Below are 20,453 nucleotides of genomic sequence, written 5' to 3'. Positions count from 1 at the left end.
ACAAGCTGAATCGAACACACTGGGGCATGGCAGGACTTCGCCCATGTAATACCTGAGTGGCCATGGCTTTCAGTTCTTAATCGGTTTCCAAAAGGTAACAGAAATGCTCTTCGACTGAGGAATGTGGGTGGGCGAGTTGGCCTGAAAGAGAGAAGGAAGACTACCTGAACCGTGGGGCAGGTGGGAAGCCGGATGTTGCTTATGGGGGTGAAAAGAGGGCAGAACGTATAGTGTGAAATAATTGGGACTTGACGGCGAGGAAGCCAGCGTCATCAGGGTACAGGTGGTGGAAGGTTTGATGGTCTGTTTGTTCGTATTCTTGGGGTCTTTGAGACCAACTCTGCTTAACCATCTTATTTGATCTTTTTTTCAAGAAATATGAAGCAGCATCCCAAGGTAAACAAAAGGTCCAGGAGATCAAGGAAAAAAGGCCCTGCCAAGGGAAAGCAAGACCGTCCATGTGAGGGAGAGGTCAGTAAGACAGCTGGAGTCAAGTGTTGTTCCTGACAGGATGAACAGTGTGTTACTTCTGATAAGCAAACTGGCCACTCAAGATTTCAAATCAGAGAATTGTCGTCGGGTTGGAAGGGACCTGCGAGGTCTTCTAGTCCAACCCCCTGCTCAAAGCAGGAGACCTCATCTCATCCTGGACCTCCTACCCTCCCGGACCGATGGCTGTCTAGTGCCACACGGACTTACGGATAGCTTTCTGCTTCTGTCTTATGGGGTTCTCCAGTCCATTATAGCTGATTAGTTGGGTTTTTTTAAGAATCACCTTCTTGAAGTATTCTTAGATTCCAAACCTGTCCTGTGCCATCAGGAGGACGGGAAATGTTTCACATAAAGCTGTTTCTAGTGCAGAGAAATATTGGTATAGAAAAGCAATCACACAGGGGTCAAACCCATCAGGTGATTGGCAAGATTGCAAGCTTTATGGAGCTGACTTGGTAAGTTAATTGAGTGTAGCTTTGCTTGATGTAAGGAAAGTTTTAAAATTTAAAACTTGTTAACTCCTGGACCATCTGTGGTCTGTCTAGCTAGGTGGGATGTGAACACATACTTAATTTAAAAAGAATTTAATTAAGTAGCATGCATGGATATGCACTTTTGCAGAATAATTCAGGCAAAAAGACACAGATTCCGCCCCCAGTCTTTTTTAGGGATGGAGGAAATGGAGTATCAGATGCTGCTGATTTGCATTTCCCGTCATTCCTCACCATTGATCATCCTTCCCAGTGCTTGAAAGTTACTTTTGCAAGCTCTGATGCTTCCTGGAGTATAACTTGTCAATACTTGACTTTTACTTTCTACTTAACCTTTTGTTTCATATTTTCCATCTTGATTAATACTAATGTTGTCAATGTAAATCGTTGTTTTAATTGTTTTTATGAATAATTTTATTGTGAGCCGCCCTGAGTAGACATACGTCTAGAAGGGTGGGATAAAAATCTAATAAATAAATAAACAAACAGGACTTGTTCAAGAAAAATTGGAAGGGTTACACAGTCTTCATTGATGGACTGAAGGAATAACTCAACTGATTCACCAAGCAAACATGATTTTGAAGGAGGATGTGGCACTGTATTGGATTTTTCTGAATTAAATGTGTCCCCTTATTATACATTTACTGATAAATAATAGGGGGAGATTATTTTTCAACCCCCTTTGAGTCGTCAACATACAAATGGAGTCTGTTGCGTCTGCCCCAAGACCAGCCAGCAAACAAAAGCTGTTTATTTGCAGCTTGTTGTGGTGTGAAAGAATATAAGAGTCTAATCACATGTCCTCGACTCTTTAAGTCAGCTCTGCTTAGAATTGGAAAGCTGCCCATCTGTTCGGTTTCCAGGCAGACTGAAATAATTCATTTTATTTGCTTTTGATGGACTGTGCCACGGGCATTGTTAGGTGGGCTTGGTAGTTGTTGTGAGGTTTTTCCCTTTCTGAGAGCAGTTTTTCAAATGCAGTTAAAAATACCACTTATTTTTTAAACTAAAAAGCACTGAATAATTGTGTTCAGTCAGAAATACTCACACTGTGGTTGAAGACAAAACTTGATAAGGGCTGACTGGCTTTGTAGGGAGAGGAGAGCTTCAGATTTGAACGCAAGTTATTTGAGGAATGTGAGTTCAGGATATAAGGGTATAACATTTGCAGCTTTTCTCATCTGGGACGGAAAATGATGTCTTGAGACACTGGGGCATCTTGCTAAAAGCCTTATCAACCGCTGTGAGATTTCTTTTCTATTTCTACATGAGAGTAAAATGATGGGTGCTCTTTTTACCTGCAGGAGCATCAGCCAAAAATGTTATATTTTGCATAAAATTGTCATATTTTGTGCAAAATAACCAGTTATTATTGGGGGGGGGGACTTCTGTGAATTTTTTTTTTCAAAAGGACTAAAATGTGAAAAAAAATCATAGCAGCCCATCTAAATCATGCTCAGAAGAGCGAAGGGAAAAAACCTCTGATGTTTTTAAAATATTTTCACTTGAAATAAAGCAATAAACAAAGATTTACATATCCGATATGGGCAAGGAGAAGTCAAACGTACCTAGCACTGGTGTTAAAATGCACTCATTATCGTTTAAAGATGCGCTTCTTTTTTTCAGTGGCCTGCTTTGAACAATCCAGACAAAGTGCTTTCGATGGAAGAGAAGCCATTACAGGAGAACACCATCTCTAGGTACTGTGTCTAATCTGTCTCTCTGCAAAACCGGTGTCAGCACAAATGTTCTCCTCGAGGGCAACTTGCAGCCCAACTGCTGTTTGTTGGCCCCTGAAGGGTTCAAGTAAAGCACTTCTGGGACCAAATGCCCCATAATTCCGAATTTTAATTAAATAATAATAATAATTTGGGGAGGTTCATTGTCGCCTTGTGGCTTCTGGGGGATGTGGTGCTGGAGGAGACACTTGAGAGTCTCCTGGACTGCAAGGAGAACAAACTTATCCATTCTGAAGGAAATCGACCCGGAGAGCTCACGGGAAGGACAGATCCTGAAGTTGAGGCTCCAATATTTTGGCCATCTCAGGAGAAGAGAAGACTCCCTGGAAAAGACGCTGATGTTGGGAAAGCGTGAGAAGGGGAAAACAGAGGACGAGATGGTTGGACAGGGTCATTGAAGTGACCAACATGAATTTGACCCAACTCCGGGAGGCCGACGAAGACAGGAGGGCCTGGCGTGCTCTGGTCCATGGGGTCACGAAAAGTCGGACACAACTAAATGACTAAACAAGAACAAAGTTCTGCCATGTTTGGAGATGCCACAGCCCCTATTGTCTCTTAATAACCCTCCCCCCAACCTCTTTTGTAAGAAAAGTGGGTTGGGGGTTACAGGAGCTCATATGACTCTCCAGGGGCCCAGAATAGATGATGTGTCTGCCAGAACTCTGGAGATCCCCCCCCCCCCCGGTTGTCCTGTGTGGAGTGTTTCTTATACAGAGACCCCCGGTTTTGTACAGTGGTGCCCCGCATAGCGAGGTTAATCCGTTCCGGATTAACCCTCGCTATGCGAAATCGTCGCTAAACGGGTAGGGGAAATGTATTGGAACGCATTAAACTTTGTTTAATGCGTTCCAATACCTTTGTTACTTACCCGTTCAGCGAGGATTCCAGGTGCCGGCAGCCATTTTCGCGTCTTCGCTAAGCGAGGGCAGGTCGCGAAAATGGCTGCTGGCAGCCATTTCCGGGCTTCCGGCGGCCATTTTGGAACAGCCAATCAGCTGTTCGGCGGCTCCAAAATGGCCGCCACAATACCCGATCTTCGCAATGCGGGTTTTCCCCATTGCGACGATCGGGGATGTTTCCGTATAGCGATCCCGAAAAAGGGATCGCTATACGGAAACATCGCTATACGGTGCGCTCGTTAAGCGAGGCACCACTGTACTCAGGTTCTGGGGTTTTTTTTTTTTTTTCTTTTGTTTTCCCAGTGGGTGGAAAATTTTTGGTTCTCCTGATCTTTGGGAGTTCAGCTCCCAGAATCCCTACCCAGGATGGCCGGTGGGTTAAGGTTTATGGGAACAGTGCTGAAGGTTGCTGTTGTTAAGTCGTTTTCCGACTCTTCGTGACCCCGTGGACCAGAGCACGCCAGGCCCTCCTGTCTTCCATAGCCTCCCGGAGTTGGGTCAGATTCATGTTGGTGGCTTTGATGGCCTTAATTAAAAGCAGAAGTTTACCTACAGCTTAATAATTCTATGACTGAATAATTCTATACAGTTTGAGAGCTTTGTACATGGTAGAACACCTCTTTTCAAGAGAGACCTGGAATGGTCCAGGCTAGGTAGAGGGGCCCAGAAGGAGGGAGCAAGAAACAGGGCCTTCTCTGTGGTTGCCCCATCTACTAGAGAATGACTTGCTGGCAGAAATTCACCCGGTTCCTTCCCTGGAAATTTTTAAGAAATTCTTGAAAAGGACAGACAAGAGTTCTGACTCCTGTCCTCCGAAGAGGGACAGGAGAGTTACGTAACGTTTCGTCACGGAGACTGACGAAACGTTAGGAAGAAAAACCTTCAGAACATGGCCAAAGAGCCCGAAAAACCCACAACAACCAATCCTTGAAAACCTCCCTGTTTCGGCGGGTATTGCAAACTGCAATAGCTTGCTGAGCTTATACACTTAATATTTACGGCCACTGCCTGATTTGAATTGAATTGTAAATGTAAGTTTCCTTTATTATGTCTCTACATTGTGCTTGCTGAGTTGATTGCTTGCTTTGAGGGCCTTTTCTGAATGGTAGGTGGATACCGCGACATGAAGTAGATGGACGCGGTAAAGGAAACCACCGCATTTTGTTTGCAAGCGCTGTGCAAAGCAATTAAGAGCAGAACCTCTCAGCGGGCACTCCTCCATAGGGTCACCGGGAATCGGGAGGGACGTGATGACACATAACCACGAGGAAGGCTGATATTAAAAGCCGTGTTTTCAATTTGTACAGCTGGAGGAGAAACGTTCTCTCCCGCCAGATGGCAAATGGTAATTTATCTGCCACTGCAGATCATTTCCGGAAATGGTGATTGCTTTGTGGTGGAGGACACAGTTGGGTACAAAATTGTCCAGTATAAACGAGTGACCTTAATTAAAAGATCACATTGTTTGGAAACCCTTCTGTGGGCTCGGGATCATATTAACTAGCAAATTAGCCAGTGGTTTAGTTTTGCATGAGTTTGTTTCATGCATTTTTTTGTCTGCTTCTTCCCTCTCGGATTTCCACCACCCTAGAGAGCTTTACTCTGGCTTTGCCCCATATCGTTGTTCAGAGGCCGGGGCAAGACCTCGTTGCATGAAGCTGTGACTTAAAACATCATGGAGTGGGAAACCAATTCTGAAATCCAGTATGGAAAGAGTGATGGACTCTCAGGAGACGAGAACACTCATAGCATACTCCCCAAGTATCCAGAGCAGCCTTTATCTCTTATTTCGTTCTCTTTATAGGTAGTGAGGATAACAGGGTACAAACTTATCAGGCAAAACCCAAAGAGAAAAAATGTAAAAAAGACAAAAACCTTGTGGCATCTTAAAGACTGTCACATTTTTATTTATTTATTTATTTATTTATTTATTTATTTATTTATTTATTTATTTATTTATTTATTTATTTATTTATTTATTTATTTATTATGCCGCCCACACTACCCAAAGGTCTTTTCCCACTCTTTTGTTGACTATGAGGGCTACTCCATTCCTTCTACGGGATTCTTGCCCACAATAGTAGATATGATAATCATCTGAGCTGAATTCGCCCATTCCTGTCCATTTTAATTCACTGATGCCCAGGATGTCGATGTTTATTCTTGTCATCTCCTGTTTGACCAACTCCAGCTTCCCAAGGTTCATAGATCTTACATTCCAGGTTCCTATGCAGTATTTTTCTTTGCAGCATTGGATTTTCCTTTCACTTCCAGGCACGTCCACAGCTGAGTGTCCTTTCGGCTTTGGCCCAACCACTTCATTAGCTCTGGAGCTACTTGTACTTGTCCTCCACTCTTCCTCAGTAGCATGTTGGACGCCTTCCGACCTGAGGGTCCCATCTTCCAGCGTCATATCTTTTAGCCTTTTGTTTCTGATCATGGGGCGTTCTTGGCAAAGATACTGGAGTGGCTTGCCATTTCCTACTCCAGGTGGATTGCGTTTAGTCGGAACTCTCCACTATGTCCTGTCCGTCTTGGGTGTCCCTGCACGGCATAGCCCATAGCTTCTCTGAGTTACTCAAGCCCCTTCGCCACGACAAGGCAGCAATCCATGAAGGAGCTGGGTGGGTTACAACATTTAAAATACAATAAAAATTCATAACAATTAAAATACAATTAAAATACAATTAAAATTGTCATCATCAGGACCCACAGTTGTTATTAAAAGCCTTCTGGAACAGGAAGGTTTTGACCTGGCACCGAAATGTCATCAACGTCGGCGCCAGACGAATTTCAGTTGGGAGGGCTTTCCATAGTCTGGGGGCAGCTGCCGAGAAGGCCCTTTGTCTACAAGCCGTCCCTCTTACCTCCTTGAGGGACAGCTCTTTCAAAAGGGCCCCCCCGGCTAGATCATAACTGCCGGGTAGGCTCATATGGAAGGAGGCGGTCCTTCAGGTATCCAGGGCCCAAGCCGTTTAGGGCTTTATACGTCAAAACAAGCACTTTGAATTGGGCCCAGGCAGCAACTGGTATCCGATGTAACTTACACAGAATCGGCTTGATATGTTCCCTGGCGGATGCACCACTCACCAGCCGCGCAGCTCGATTCTGGACCAGTTGCAGTCGTCTTCAAAGGCAGCCCCACGTAGAGTGCATTGCATATGCGGAATGTTACCAGTGCGTGTGTTTAATGTGAGCTTTTGTGGATCATTCCACTTCCTCAGACATATGGAGTAAAACATGCATGCTGGCTTTAAGAGTCAGTGTTGTGTGTTTGCATCTCGTGCGGGCAGTAATTTATGACCTACATTTAGGGCAAGCCGTTGTCCATGTTAGTGCTGTAATTGAGTTTAACAGAGAAACAGAGTGGTCTTTGAGTTTCTCATGGTGTAGTGGTTGAACTGCTGTGTTGCAGCCAAAACTGTGCCCACAACCTGAGTTCAGTCCCAGGTAGACTGCTCCAGGTTCACTCAGCCTTCCATCCCTCTGAGGTCAGTAAATTGAGTACCCAGCTTGCCGGGGGTGAGAGTGTATGTGTAGCTTGCATAATTAAATTGTAAACTGCCCAGAGTGCTTTAAGCACGGTGTGGTGGTATATAAGCAGCACACTTTGCTTTTTCTGAGTTAGAAGAGGTCATGAAGCATTAGCCAGGCTTTGACACTAAGCTTCTAGGTTTATCTCAAACAGAAGAAACTACAGTAGTTTTCCGTGTATAAGACACCGCCATATATAAGACGCCCCCCCACTTTTCTAATCCAAAATTAAGAAATCTAAGTGGGGCTTAGCAAGTGTAGTGGGAAAGGGATCAAAGCACTGCAGGATCGCTTTGATCCCCGCTTTCCCCTCCACTTGTTTTTGTTCTCTCCTCAGCTTACTTCTGTGTAGAAGATGACCATCAATTTTTAGTCTAAAGATTTTAGACAAAAGTATAGTCTTATATATGGAAAAATATGGTACCTTTTGCAAAAGTTTGATGATCTCAGGTTTGTGGAAAAAGCAGCCGCCATAACTGTTCATCGCCGGCTGGATAGCTCAGCAAGGTAGGTATCTGGCTGTGGAGCCTGAGATTGGGGGTTCAGTTCCCCACTTTGTTTGCCAGGAGAGGATGCAGCCTGTGTAGCCTTAGGCAAGCTGTGCATGCTGATCTCAGAGTGCCACCAGAAAAAAGGAAGGGTAAGTCCACTTTGGAGCACTCATACGTAAGTGCTGTGAAAACGGTGAGGGGGCAGGTTTGTAAGTAGACACAGGGGGAAAAGGTGTTAGATGGTTTGTCCTGATAAGATTTTAGGCGCTATTCCACATACAGATGTGCCTCGCTTGACAATGTTAATTCGTTCCAGCGAAATCGCTGTAGAGCGAAAGCATTGTCAAACGAAACGAAAAAATCCCATGAAAACGCATTGAAAACCCATTCAATGTGTTCCAGTGAGCTGAAAAACTCACCGTCCAGCAAAGATCCTCCATACAGCGGCCATTTTCGGTGCCTGTAAAGTGAGGAATCCATCCTAGAAAACAGCGAGGGGCCATTTTGATACCCGACGATCAGCTGTTTGCTGATTGTCATAAAGCGAAAAGTTGGTTCCTGAAGCAGGGAACCAATCATCGTTAAGTGAAATTCCCCCATTTAAACCATCATTTTGCGATTGCTTTTGCGATCGCAAAAACGTCAACATAATGCGGATTCGTCGTAGAGCGGGGTAATCGTTCAGCGGGGCACGACTGTATATTCATAGAATCATAGAATAATGGGATTGGAAGGGCCCTATGAGACTATCAAGTCCAACCCCCTGCTCAATGCAGGAATACAAATCAAAGGATATCTGTCAGGTGGTTGTCTAAATTTCTCTTGAATGCCTCCAGTGTTGGAGCACCCGCCACCTCCTCTTGATGTCATGGGTTCCATTGTCGTACTGCTCTAACAGTTAAGATGTTTTTCCTGATAGTCAGCCTAAATCTGGCTTTCTGTAGCTTGAGCCCATGGTTGGGTGTCCTGCACTCTGGGATGATCAAGAACAGATCCTGCCCCTCCTCTGTAGAACTGCCTTTCACATATTTGAAGACTGCTATCTTCTCTCCCCTCCGTCTTCTTTTCCCAAGGCTAAACCTTCCCCGTTCTTTCAGTCTTTCCTCGTAGAGCTTTGTCTCCAGCCCCCCCCCCCGATCATCCCCTGGTTGCCCTCCACTGAACTTGCTCCATTTTATTGGCATCTTTCTTAAAGTACGGCGTACTCGGTATTCTAGATGAGGCCCAACCTGATAAATACTGTAGAGGGGATCTAGTGGAATTTGGAGGTTCTCCTTCTGTTCATGCAGCTTGAAATAGCCTTTGCATATTGCTTTGGGCCTTTTAATTGTTTCTCTTTTAATTGTTGCTTTTCTTTTCCTCTTGGCATACACCTACTAAAGTCTGATGTCTGTTTTTTATCATTTTAACACCCGTGGCTTTAACAGCCTGGTCCCCCCATCCTGAAATCATCTTACGTACTAACTAGTGGTTTAAATCCGTCCTGTAAAACAGAGTTGGGATGTGTTTGCTTCTGGGGCCAATAGCTTTGACAACTCCAGTGAATCTCTCGGACCGTGCCAGTAAATCCACAGCTGGGATGTGTATGGGATTCAAAAAGCTTTACCCTCAGGAAAAAAAAAAGTTTTTTTCCCTTCCTGTCTTGTGGACACTCACTCTTCCCTTCCACCCAATGTCACTTTCTTTCTTTCTTGCTAGCAATATGAATCCCTTTAAGCTGTTGATTCGAGGAGAGAGATTTTGTCCATCTTGCTTTATTTGCAGAAATATACTTGGCTAAGAGTTTGGTACATGTGATTCATGTGAAGGGGAGAAAAGGCAAGGAAGCCTGCCAAGTGTTTGCATATTTATTCAGAAGGTGATCCGGCTAAGCTCAGCATGGCACACTCCCAGCTTCTCAAGTAAGCCTGCATTAGGTGTGCAGCCTTCTTGACTGCTAGACCAGCCCTTTTACTGAGGACACCAGAGGTATATGTCATAGCAAAGCATGCTGCTGATATACTGCCCCATAGTGCTTCAAGCACTCTCTGGGTGGTTCACAAGTTAATAAGAGCCTCGTGGCGCAGTGGTTAAAACGCTGTACTGCAGCTAAAACTGTGCTCACGACCTGGAGTTCAAATCCCAGGTAGCCGGCTCAAGGTTGACTCAGCCTTCCATCCTTCCGAGGTCGGTAAAATGAGTACCCAGCTTGCTGGGGGGGGGGGGGCAATGTGTAGCCTGTATAATTAAAAATTGTAAACCGCCCGGAGAGTGCTTGTAGCGCTATGGGGCGGTATATAAGTCCAATAAATAAATAAATAAATAAATAATGCAGGCTGCACATTGACCCCCAGCAAGCTGGGTACTCGGTTTACTGACCTCAGAAGGATGGAAGGGTGAGTGAACCTCGAGCCAGCTACCTGGGATTGAACCCCAGGTCGTGAGTGGAATTAAAGGAGTGTTTCGGAAAATGCTGGATGTTTGTAGCCCGTACTGTTATAATACGTGTTTTGAAATATGAATGCAAGAAATTTAGGCTCTTGTGGAATATTTTTAGTGCTCTGCAATCTTAGCCATGTCTGGGGGGGGGTTGAAGGGGTGCAGCAGGCCAGAGTTTGGGGCGAAAGACACTTTTCTAACCATCTGTTCATTCCCTTGTTTTGCTAAGAAGCTCTCAAAAGCTAGAGGAGGCCGGCGGGAACCAAGGCCCAAGGAAGAAGACCGGCACTGGAAATGGTGTAATGCAAAAAGAGACGTCTAAACACCAGCAGGTACATGGCCCAAGAGGAAATGAAATTCAGTCCATTGTAACCTATTATAGTGCTTAATTAGCCAGTGACTGGCTAACTGAATGCAGGCATGCAGTGGATGAAATCCTGTGTAGTAAGTCACACTAGAGTAGACCCATTGGGTCAGTGAGGATTTGATGAGTCAACTCCTGCAAGTTCCGTTAATTCAGATGGACCAGCTCCCGTTGCGACTTAACTAAGTTAAAACGGAGGCTTATTTGTGACTTATTGCGCCCGTGTAAGTTGCAACTTGAGCAAATCAGTGGGACTTGACGGAGGCATTGACTTGCCAAATCCCAATCACTGATCCAGTGGGTCTACTTGAGTGCAACTGCGCAACAGGAATTCAACCGACAAATCGGCTGTCCGATTGTGAACTGCTATGACCTTTAGCGTTTGAGTCAATCGAGTCGTGGCCTTTATGGGCCGCAAGACTGGAAAACGGGAGCGAAAGTAATTTGTGGTGAACAACGGAGGGATATTAGTGTCTGTGCATTTCCCCTGATGCTTCTCTGATCATAAGCATTAGCCAACTAATTTTTAAACAAATGGGAGCCAAGCGTAGAGACTACGCACTTAGAATTTCCCCAAGGAACCCCTATAGTTATGATCCGGGGTGGCCTTGGTCCGGAGAATTGCAAAGTCTCCCAGTATCAGAGGACGTCTCGGGAAAGTTCGGTTTCTCGTATTTCTAAGAGAAGAAGCCAATTTCTAGTTGAAAGTGTTGGAGGCGGCTAAAATTTGATTGCTGGGGGTGGGGTGGATTTAAAGCCTAGATGCCTGTTTCTCTCTCTTTCCCATCTCTTACCTGCTAGCTCAAAGTAAATGTATTTGGGTAGGTGTATAATCCTTGTCAGGACCTGGTGGCACTGCGGGTTAAACCGCAGAAGCCTCTGTGCTGCAAGGTCAGAAGACCAGCAGTCATAAGATCAAATCCACGTGACAGAGTGAGCTCCCATCGCTTGTCCCTGCTCCTGCCAACCTAGCCGTTCTAAAGCATGTAAAAGTGAGAGTAAATAAATAGGTACCACCTCGGTGGGAAGGTCACGGCGTTGCGTGTCTAGTTGCGCTGGCCACGTGACGACAGAAACTGTCTCAAAAAAATATTGCTGGCTCTACAGCTTGGAGACGGGGATGAGCACCACGCCTTAGAGTCAGACACGACTGGACTAAATGTCAAGGGGAGCCTTTACCTTACCTATAACCCTTGCACCATGTTGGCACACCCTGAATGCGGGCGCAAGGTGCATTCGCTTGGCCTGCCATGTCTTTTGGAACAGGGTTGGGAGAGAAGTTACCATTTACCGTAGTGACTTTCTGTTGCTTCCAGGGCGTGTAGACAATTTGACTATTGTGTTGCAGGACAGACACCCAGTGACATCACAAAGCCCCCCCCCACCTCTGTGACATGGGCCGGTTCCATGCCTGTGGCCTTCCAAGCCCCTCAGGTTTCCGGCTCTAAAATCTCAGGAAATGCAAGGCCGCTGAGCCTGGGGCCAGAATAAGAGGCGTGGGACACTTTTTAAAAAAAGACCCTTTTGATTTTTTTTCTTGAATGCTATCCTGAGCTTTTCCCTTTTAGGAGAAAGCTGAATCTTCTCCGTCGAACCCTGGCTTGGCAGAGCAGGAGAGCCCAACCAGGTGAGTGGCCCCTTCACCTTGCTGCTCTGTGCTTTCAGGGGTCACGCAATTGTGGCACGTGGAGTCATGGAGCTGGATGGGGGCTTTGTCGGTTGTCCTGTCCGGCCCTGGGCTCAGTACATAAAACTCAGAGCAAGCACTAAGCCTATGTGATGGGGTCATTGACATGCATAGAATGTTTTGCTCTGAATTTAATCTGATTAAATAATTTAAAGGACTGTTTTGTTTAGAGTTGATGGCTTCTTTCCCTAATAAGGGACGTGGTGGCGCTGTGGGCTAAACCACAGAAGCCTGTGCTGCAGGGTCAGAAGACCAAGCAGTCGTAAGATCGAATCCACACGATGGAGTGAGCCCCCGTCGCTTGTCCCAGCTCCCGCCAACCTAGCAGTTCGAAAGCATGCAAATGCAAGTAGATAAATAGGGACCACCTCGGTGGGAAGGTAAACAGTGTTCCGGGTCTAAGTCGCACTGGCCATGTGACCACGGAAGATTGTCTTCGGACAAAACGCTGGCTCTATGGCTTGGAAACGAGGATGGGCGCCGCCCCCTAGAGTCGAACACGACTGGACAAAAATTGTCAAGGAGAACCTTTACCTTTACCTTTTCCCTAATAAACTTAATTAGACCTGGGTATTGTAATTGTGTTGTAATAGCCTGCCTTGTCTTCTGGTTGGAATTGCACAATCTACCAAGGGGAGTGTGGGGCAATATGCTTTAAAACAAAGTGATTTTTAAAATGGTTTAAAATCATTATGGCGGAGGAGGCTGAGTTAAATCAACAGCCTTGTTTAGACATCACACTAAACCATAGTTTCTGTCTATCAGAGTTAAAAAGTAGGTCTGTTGTCTGAGCTTCCAACATAACAACATAGAGCCCCTCTGAACTACAGTGGCTTTTCAGCTGTCATTTTCAATTTGCCCAGCATACAGTGGTGCCCTGCTTGACGATTACCTTGTTAGACGAGGAAATCGCTTAACGATGAAGGGTTTTTTTTTGCTTTGCGATGATCGGTTTCTTGCTTCGGGAACTGATTCTTCGTATTACGACGATCAAAAACAGCTGATCGTCAGGTTTCAAAACGGCCACCGGGTGCACAAAATGGTTCCCTGCTGTGTTTAGGAAGGCTTTTTTGCAAGACAGGGAGCTGAAAATGGCCGCCCTATGGAGGATCTTCACTGAACGGTGAGTTATTCAGCCTATTGGAACGCATTGAACGCGTTTTCAATGCATTTCAATGGGATTTTTTATTTTGCTTGACGAGGATATCGCTTGACGAGGATTTTGCTGGAACGGATTATCTTCATCAAGCGAGGCACCACTGTATGGCTTAATAACCCAAAGCTGCATCGGCCAGGTGAGACTCATCTGTGGCTGCAGCTGTGGTTTGCCATTTTCAAAATGATGGCAAACTGTACAGCAAATGCTGTGATTCACAAACCAACCTGCAAATCAGGTTTTACATGCCGAACAGAACTTGGAAATGTTATGTTTTTCATTTCTCAAGTAGCTGTGCTTAGACATTTTTGCTTAAAGCTGAATACGTAGGAGGTTGGCCGCACTTCCACGTAAATACTGAAAATAGCAGTTTAAATCCTTGCTTTTCCTGGGATGTGACTAGCAAGTGATTTCTCTCCACATCGGATTAATTTTTCTTTTTGAAAGCATTAGCCTACGGATCCCTGTTGTGCATCTTTCCGCAGCCATTTAAAGGCCTTAGAACTGAAAGACATTATGTTTCTTGTTTATAAGCATCTGTCAAGTTAATTAAGGAAGACTGCTGATGACCACCTGTTAATATGTCACTATTGAGGGGGGTGTTATATAAAATCATTTCCTTCCAAGAGCAAATGGAGACTGCAGCTAAGAAATCAGGAGGAGGCTGAGACTCAGAAGGGCAGCTGTGAAGGTACTAGAGAAGATCATCCAGTGTCAGGATGTGACCCTGGAGACACTCTGATATTCCTGATCACCATGTATGGATGTGAAAGACGGATGGCTATAGTGACTCGCAAAACAGTGATTCCTATGGGGGAATTTCACTGGACAGTGTTTGGTCCCTGCTTTGCAAACCAATTTTCGCTAGATGATGATTTTGACAGCTTCCTCCGTGCTCACAAAACGGGTGTTTTCGGGACCTAAGCTTCACAAGACAGGTATTTAAACAGCTGATCAGCAGTTCACAAAGCGGCTTTCCTATGGCCAATCTTCGCCAGACAACGCCGATTCTTCCCCATTGGAACGCATTAAACAGGTTTCAGCGCATTCCAGTGGGGAAATGCTTTTCGCTAGACGATGATTTTGCTAAACAGCGATTTCAGTGGAATGGATTATCATCGCCTAGCGAGGCACCACTTTATAAATCATCCTCATTTGCCATCAAGTCAATTCTGGTTTATGGCAACCCAGGTAGAAAAGACTACTCATCAAGTGGTTTCTCCTGGGGAGAATGTGGGATCCCTGGGGCTGTGCAGCCGGCTCAAGGCCACACAGGCTGGCTTGTTCTTCTCCTGGGAGGCACCACCGGGGGAATCGAATTCCCAGCCTCTGGCTCCACTGCCAGAGATCTAAACGCTCTTAAAAAATTAATTGCTCGTTTGGAGAAGGCAAAGGGAAACACAAGGCCAGCCCGTTATTGAAGAAGGATAAACAGGATTTAAAACAGCCACCCCCTGATTCTGTACAAACTCATTCGAAAGTAGACTTTGCTGTGTTTTTATTGGGTTTTTCCCCCCCCTCTAGAACGGGACAAGGTTTTGTCACTTTTTTAGCCCCAGAGGGGGGACGAAAGCGGGCGAAGACTTTTTAATAATGCTCACGACGAAGCTATGGGGCCAGATTACAACCCAACCCGTGTTGGCATCTGTGAGGGGGCAAGCACGAGGGCTGGGAATCGTCCCAGATTAATTCAACTTTAGTTTTAATTCAACAATGTAATCGGGTCTGAAAGCCTCTTTTCTGGTTCTCAGAGCTGGGCTTGTGATGATTGACCCGTTTTGAGGAGCCTCCGTCGTTTGTGTCTTGCGTTTGGCGCTGATAAATTAGCAGAAGGGTATTTAAGCGGTCACGGGACGGCTTGATGTTGGCATTTGCAGGTGTTGGCACCTCACCAGCGTGGCTAGATTTTTTTTCTTCATATTTTTAGATTTCTACTTCCATTGCCGGCATCTCCCCCAAAACACCCAGGGTGGCTCACACAGTGTTAAAATCCAGGGCCCAGAATCCTATTGCCGATTTAGACTTAATATCAGGGTAATTGTATAAGTTTGGGCTGTTGCAGGGTTTTCCCCACCCCCACTTTTTTTGGGGGGTGGGGGGAATATAGCTTTAGTCTGTCCCTTCACAGGGAGGGTGAAGGAGCCCCTCAAGTCTGAACCTGCCACGACAATGAAGGCACTGAACCTACAGCAGTTTGGCAAATTTTGGAGAGGGGACTTTGGAGTTGAGTTTGATGACCCTTTTTTGAGTTGCTGCCTGAAACCTATTGTTTAAGGGCCCCCCCCCATGAGATCATCAGGAGAGGCCTTTCTCCTAGTCCCATCACCTTAGCAGGGACATTTCGTGGGGACACAACAGAAGGCCTTCTCTGTGGTTGCTCCCAGAGACTTTGGAACTCCCTGCCACTGGAAGCCACACTGGACCCCATCTTGGCTGTCCTTCCACAAGCAGGCAAAAGGACCTTTCTCATCAGGCAGGCTTTCCCTTTGTGAGTGACTGTTTGGAAGGTTTTTTTTTTAATGGATTTGTTGTACTGTGTTATTTTTAAATGTGGTTTTGGTGTCAATTTCGTTTCCACTTTTAGTATGATATTTGTTTGATTCTCTTTACAAGCCTTTGTACGCCTACTGTTTTTAGTTTTTAGTAAATATTGTCTTTCTATGATCTAAGCTGCCCTAAGGATCTTTTTTAAGGAAAAAAATGGAGTGAAAATATTTTAAAACAAACAAATAAATGTATCTGGACGTTGTGCTTCCTGTAGTAGAAATAAAGCCGCATCAAGGCAGAGATTTTGGGAACTCAAAACTGTTGTTCTCCCTGAGCCACGATACTGACGGGGTGACCCTGGGTCAGTTCCTGTCTTTTGCCTCATCTACCTCATAGGGTTGTTGTGAGTATAAAGTGAGGGGAAAGATGTTATTTTGGGATCAAAGGTGGGTTGGGGGCGGGATAAACAGTGAAACTTAAGATTGCAGCTCATGCGTTTCATTGAGGCAACTGTAGCCAAGAAGGCATGGATGGGTGGGTGGGTGATTAGTGGATGGATGGATGGAAGGATGGGTTAGTCGATGGATGGATGGATGGATGGATGGGTTAGTTGATGGATAGAAGGGTGGACGGACGGATGGATGGATGGGTTAGTGGATGGATGGATGGACGGACGGACGGACGGACGGATGGATGGATGGATGGACGGGTTAGTTGATGGATGGAAGCCGCCCAGAGACCTTTGGGTAGAGTGGGCGGCATATAAATTAAATAAATAAATAAATAAATAAGGATGGACAGATGGACGGACGGACGGATGGATGGATGGATGGATGGGTTAGTCAATGGATGGATGGATGGATGGAAGGATGGGTTAGTCGATGGATGGATGGATGGATGGATGGGTTAGTTGATGGATAGAAGGGTGGACGGACGGATGGATGGATGGGTTAGTGGATGGATGGATGGACGGACGGACGGACGGACGGATGGATGGATGGATGGACGGGTTAGTTGATGGATGGAAGCCGCCCAGAGACCTTTGGGTAGAGTGGGCGGCATATAAATTAAATAAATAAATAAATAAATAAGGATGGACAGATGGACGGACGGACGGATGGATGGATGGATGGATGGGTTAGTCAATGGATGGATGGATGGATGGGTTAGTCGATGGATGGATGGATGGATGGGTTAGTTGATGGATGGAAGGGTGGACGGACGGATGGATGGATGGGTTAGTGGATGGATGGATGGATGGACGGACGGACGGACGGATGGATGGATGGATGGACGGGTTAGTTGATGGATGGAAGCCGCCCAGAGACCTTTGGGTAGAGTGGGCGGCATATAAATTAAATAAATAAATAAATAAATAAGGATGGACAGATGGACGGACGGATGGATGGATGGATGGGTTAGTCAATGGATGGATGGATGGATGGGTTAGTCGATGGATGGATGGGATGGACGGATGGATGGATGGTTGGGTTAGTTGATGGATGGAAGGATGGACAGATGGATGGATGGATGGGTTAGTCGATGGACGGACGGACGGACGGACGGATGGATGGATGGATGGGTTAGTCAATGGATGGATGTGTTAGTTGATGGGTGGATGGGTTAGTGGATGGATGGATGGATGGATGGATGGATGGATGGATGGATGGATGGGTGGGTTAGTTGATGGATGGACGGACGGATGGATGGGTTAGTCGATGGATGGATGGATGCTATAGGCTCAAAGCGCAGAGCAGTGTGATGCTTGTTACCTAGCAACCTCACATCCTGCTCTTCCCGGACTGCCACTCTCTGAGGATGAGCTCTTTGAAACAGGGGCAGTCTTCCATCCACTAGTATGATGAGTACTGTTGATTTAGTATTTGGCATTTCCCACCTCTTCTTCCCCAGTGAGTTCAGAGCAGTCTGCATGGCTGGTTTCTTCCCCACATTTCACCCTCCCAACGACCCTGGTGAAGGGAGGCCAGGTTGAGCAACAGGGGGACTGGTCCAAAGTCTCCCATTGAACTTTGTGGCCACATGATGATTTGCACCCGGGCTTCTTGAGTCTTGCACTCAAACCACTGCATTTACCCTGCCTTCAACTGGGTGCCCCTCTTAGAGCTTTCCTTGCTCTTGACTCCCCCCAAAACCATGCTCTCAGACATTACGTGCCATCCAGTTGCCTCTGACCTATGACGACCCTATGAATGAATGACCTCCGGAAGGTCCTCTCCTCAGTGGCCCTGCTCTTGTAAACTCAAGCTGGTGGCTTCCTTGAGGGAGTCCGTCCATCTTCTCTTTGACCTTCCTCGTTTCCTGCTGCTCTGTCCAAATGTGGTATACCATATTGTGCTCAAACCATTCTGTTTCAGATGGCAAATCATGTCATGTCTTCAGAAAATAATTCTGTATTTTTGACAGAGACACTCGGATTTTTCTCTTTCAGAGATCCTGAGGCTGACGTGGACTTCGCTGAATGTAATGGCCATAGGGTTTCGTGTCTGAGGTAAAACGCGGACAACTGGCTTCACAAGAAAAGGAGCCTTAAAACGGTCTCTTCCCTTTCCCCCCCTTTTTTAAAAAAAGTGGTGTCATCTCAGGCTAATAGTCTAATACTGGCCAAAAAATTTTTACATAAGCCGTTGGAAAGAATATGATTTTTTTTCTTATGCAGTTTGTCTCTTCAGAATGAATGCTGTTACTTTATTCAGTATTGTAATGGGTAATTTAGTATTAAGAGCCACAGATCTTTGTTTCACCACATGGAAGTAGTAAAGGTAGAAACGGAAATATTCTCAATAAATCGAATCACTAAAACCCAAATTGAGTAAGTTTAATTAAGTCTAAAGTGGGATGTGGTGGCGCTGTGGGTTAAACGGCAGAAGCCTCTGTGCTGCAAGGTCAGAAGCCCCGCCGTCGTAAGATCGAATCCACATGGCGGATGGAGCTCCCGTCGCTTGTCCCAGCTCCCGCCAACCTAGCCATTCGAAAACATGTAAAAATGTGAGTACAGTAGATAAATAAGTACCACCACGGTGGGAAGGCCATGGCGTTCCGTGTCTAGTCACACTGGCCACGTGACCACGAAAACTGTCTACGGACAAACGCTGGCTCTGTGGCTTGGAGACAGGGATGAGCACCGCCCCCTAGTGTTGGACACGACTGGACTAGATGTCAAGGGGAACCTTTACCTAAAGTTGCTACTAGATGTGTGAATTTTTAGGGTAGACTAGAAAGTGGTGGGAATCATGCCTCCCTCACCAGATTTACTACAGGGGTGTTCAGTCACATTGTGGCTAGCCAGGTGTTACTGGACACCCAGCTCCTCTGGTTCTTCAACTCTGGCCAACATCTAGCAGGTGATCATTTGTGCCCTATGCTTTACTTCATTATGCTAATAGTTTTCATCCCGTGCCCATATGTCTGAAGAAGTGGACATGACCTGTGAAAGCTCACATTAAAATAAAATAGATAGTCTTTAAGGTGCCAGATATTTTTGTCCTTTTTTTTGTTTTGTTTCTTTGGGTTTTGCTTGATATGCTTTGCACAGACTAACACAGCTGCCTCTTCTAAAAATGCTAATAGTTGCTGAATAACTTTCAAATGCTTGCTAGGTATAAGGCAGGATTGAAACACTGAATACGTTCATTTTTTTAAATGCCAAATACTCAAATTTCTTAGCCTGATGTAGAAAAGGAAATGACAGAATTAGACCTGTTTAATTCAATCTGCACTTTACTGAAAGCCAATCAGGTTACTTTTGGTACCTATGGAAGACTGTTCCACATGTAAATCTCTGTATCATTGGATAATTTGGTTCATTCTTTTTATAGTTAGCAGGGTCTCGGTTATAAACGACAACTGCACAGAGAAAGCATGAGAGAATAGCTTAAGTCTTGGTAGCTCACCCTTTTTCACACTGAATATATTCAAAATCACTCTGGAAGCAGAGAGTGGTACCTTTACTAACATTTGCGATCAGTAGTTGCATTCAGAAGAATAAGAAGGAAGAACAAGGAGTTGGACTTCCCTGCCATGTGGGAGACCCATCCTTCCATGCCTACCATGTGGAAGAGAATGAAGGAGAGAGAGAGAGAGAGACTGAGAAATAAAGGAAGCAAGCAAACATATAGGGAGGGGGAAGGGCAAGCCAGAATTGGGATAAATAACTACCGATAAGTTAGTGGGAAAGGAGATTCCCGTAGATCCTAAAAGTCCCTCTCGTGCTAGATTGTTGTTGTTATCTCACCACATATCCCAGGCAGTAAAATACAATAATTAATTTAACTACATAACAATTTGTTGGCTTTTCATGAGACAAAGATCTACTGCCTGGCATAGCTGTCCTCTAGCAGTGGATTAAGACGTTTGCAAGAAGCTGTGACACGTTTTAAGCATATGTGAAGGTGATTTGTGCTGTGTTTGTATTTTAGAGCAGAGCCTGTGATCAAGAAAGTTAAGTTGGAACCCGAACAGAGCGTGTGCGAGACTGGGGACAAGCTGGTGAGTACCTACTTTTGGATAAAATGCAGCATTTCCTCCTCTTGAATGTGTCTAATAGCAGGAGTTGGTTGGAAAAATCATCTGAATAGCTGCCAGGATTGGCCATTAGATGCAACAGCATCTGTGTTGTTAAGCTAAAATAGTTTTGGGGTTGAGTTCCTGAACTCTGTGCCAATGGAAGCAGGA

General features: G+C 45.5%; 1 protein-coding gene across 9 annotated transcripts in view; it reads left to right on the top strand.

Annotated features, from left to right (window-relative positions):
- TOP1MT (DNA topoisomerase I mitochondrial) overlaps positions 1-20,453 on the top strand; it is a 50,977-nt gene that overhangs the window by 6,143 nt on the left and 24,381 nt on the right. For 8 of the 9 annotated variants that reach the window (XM_072999424.2, XM_078392033.1, XM_072999422.2 and 5 more), the window contains 6 exons: positions 375-471; positions 2,610-2,683; positions 10,297-10,399; positions 12,000-12,058; positions 18,211-18,270; positions 20,198-20,267. In XM_072999424.2, coding sequence (XP_072855525.2) covers positions 375-471; positions 2,610-2,683; positions 10,297-10,399; positions 12,000-12,058; positions 18,211-18,270; positions 20,198-20,267 — 463 coding nt within the window. The remainder of the gene's footprint in view (positions 1-374; positions 472-2,609; positions 2,684-10,296; positions 10,400-11,999; positions 12,059-18,210; positions 18,271-20,197; positions 20,268-20,453) is intronic. The other variant, XM_072999425.2, reaches the window with a different exon arrangement.

This window comes from Pogona vitticeps, chromosome 4, assembly GCF_051106095.1.
Source record: "Pogona vitticeps strain Pit_001003342236 chromosome 4, PviZW2.1, whole genome shotgun sequence".
Lineage (NCBI taxonomy): Eukaryota > Metazoa > Chordata > Lepidosauria > Squamata > Agamidae > Pogona > Pogona vitticeps.
This window is presented reverse-complemented; position numbering and strand designations above follow the sequence as displayed.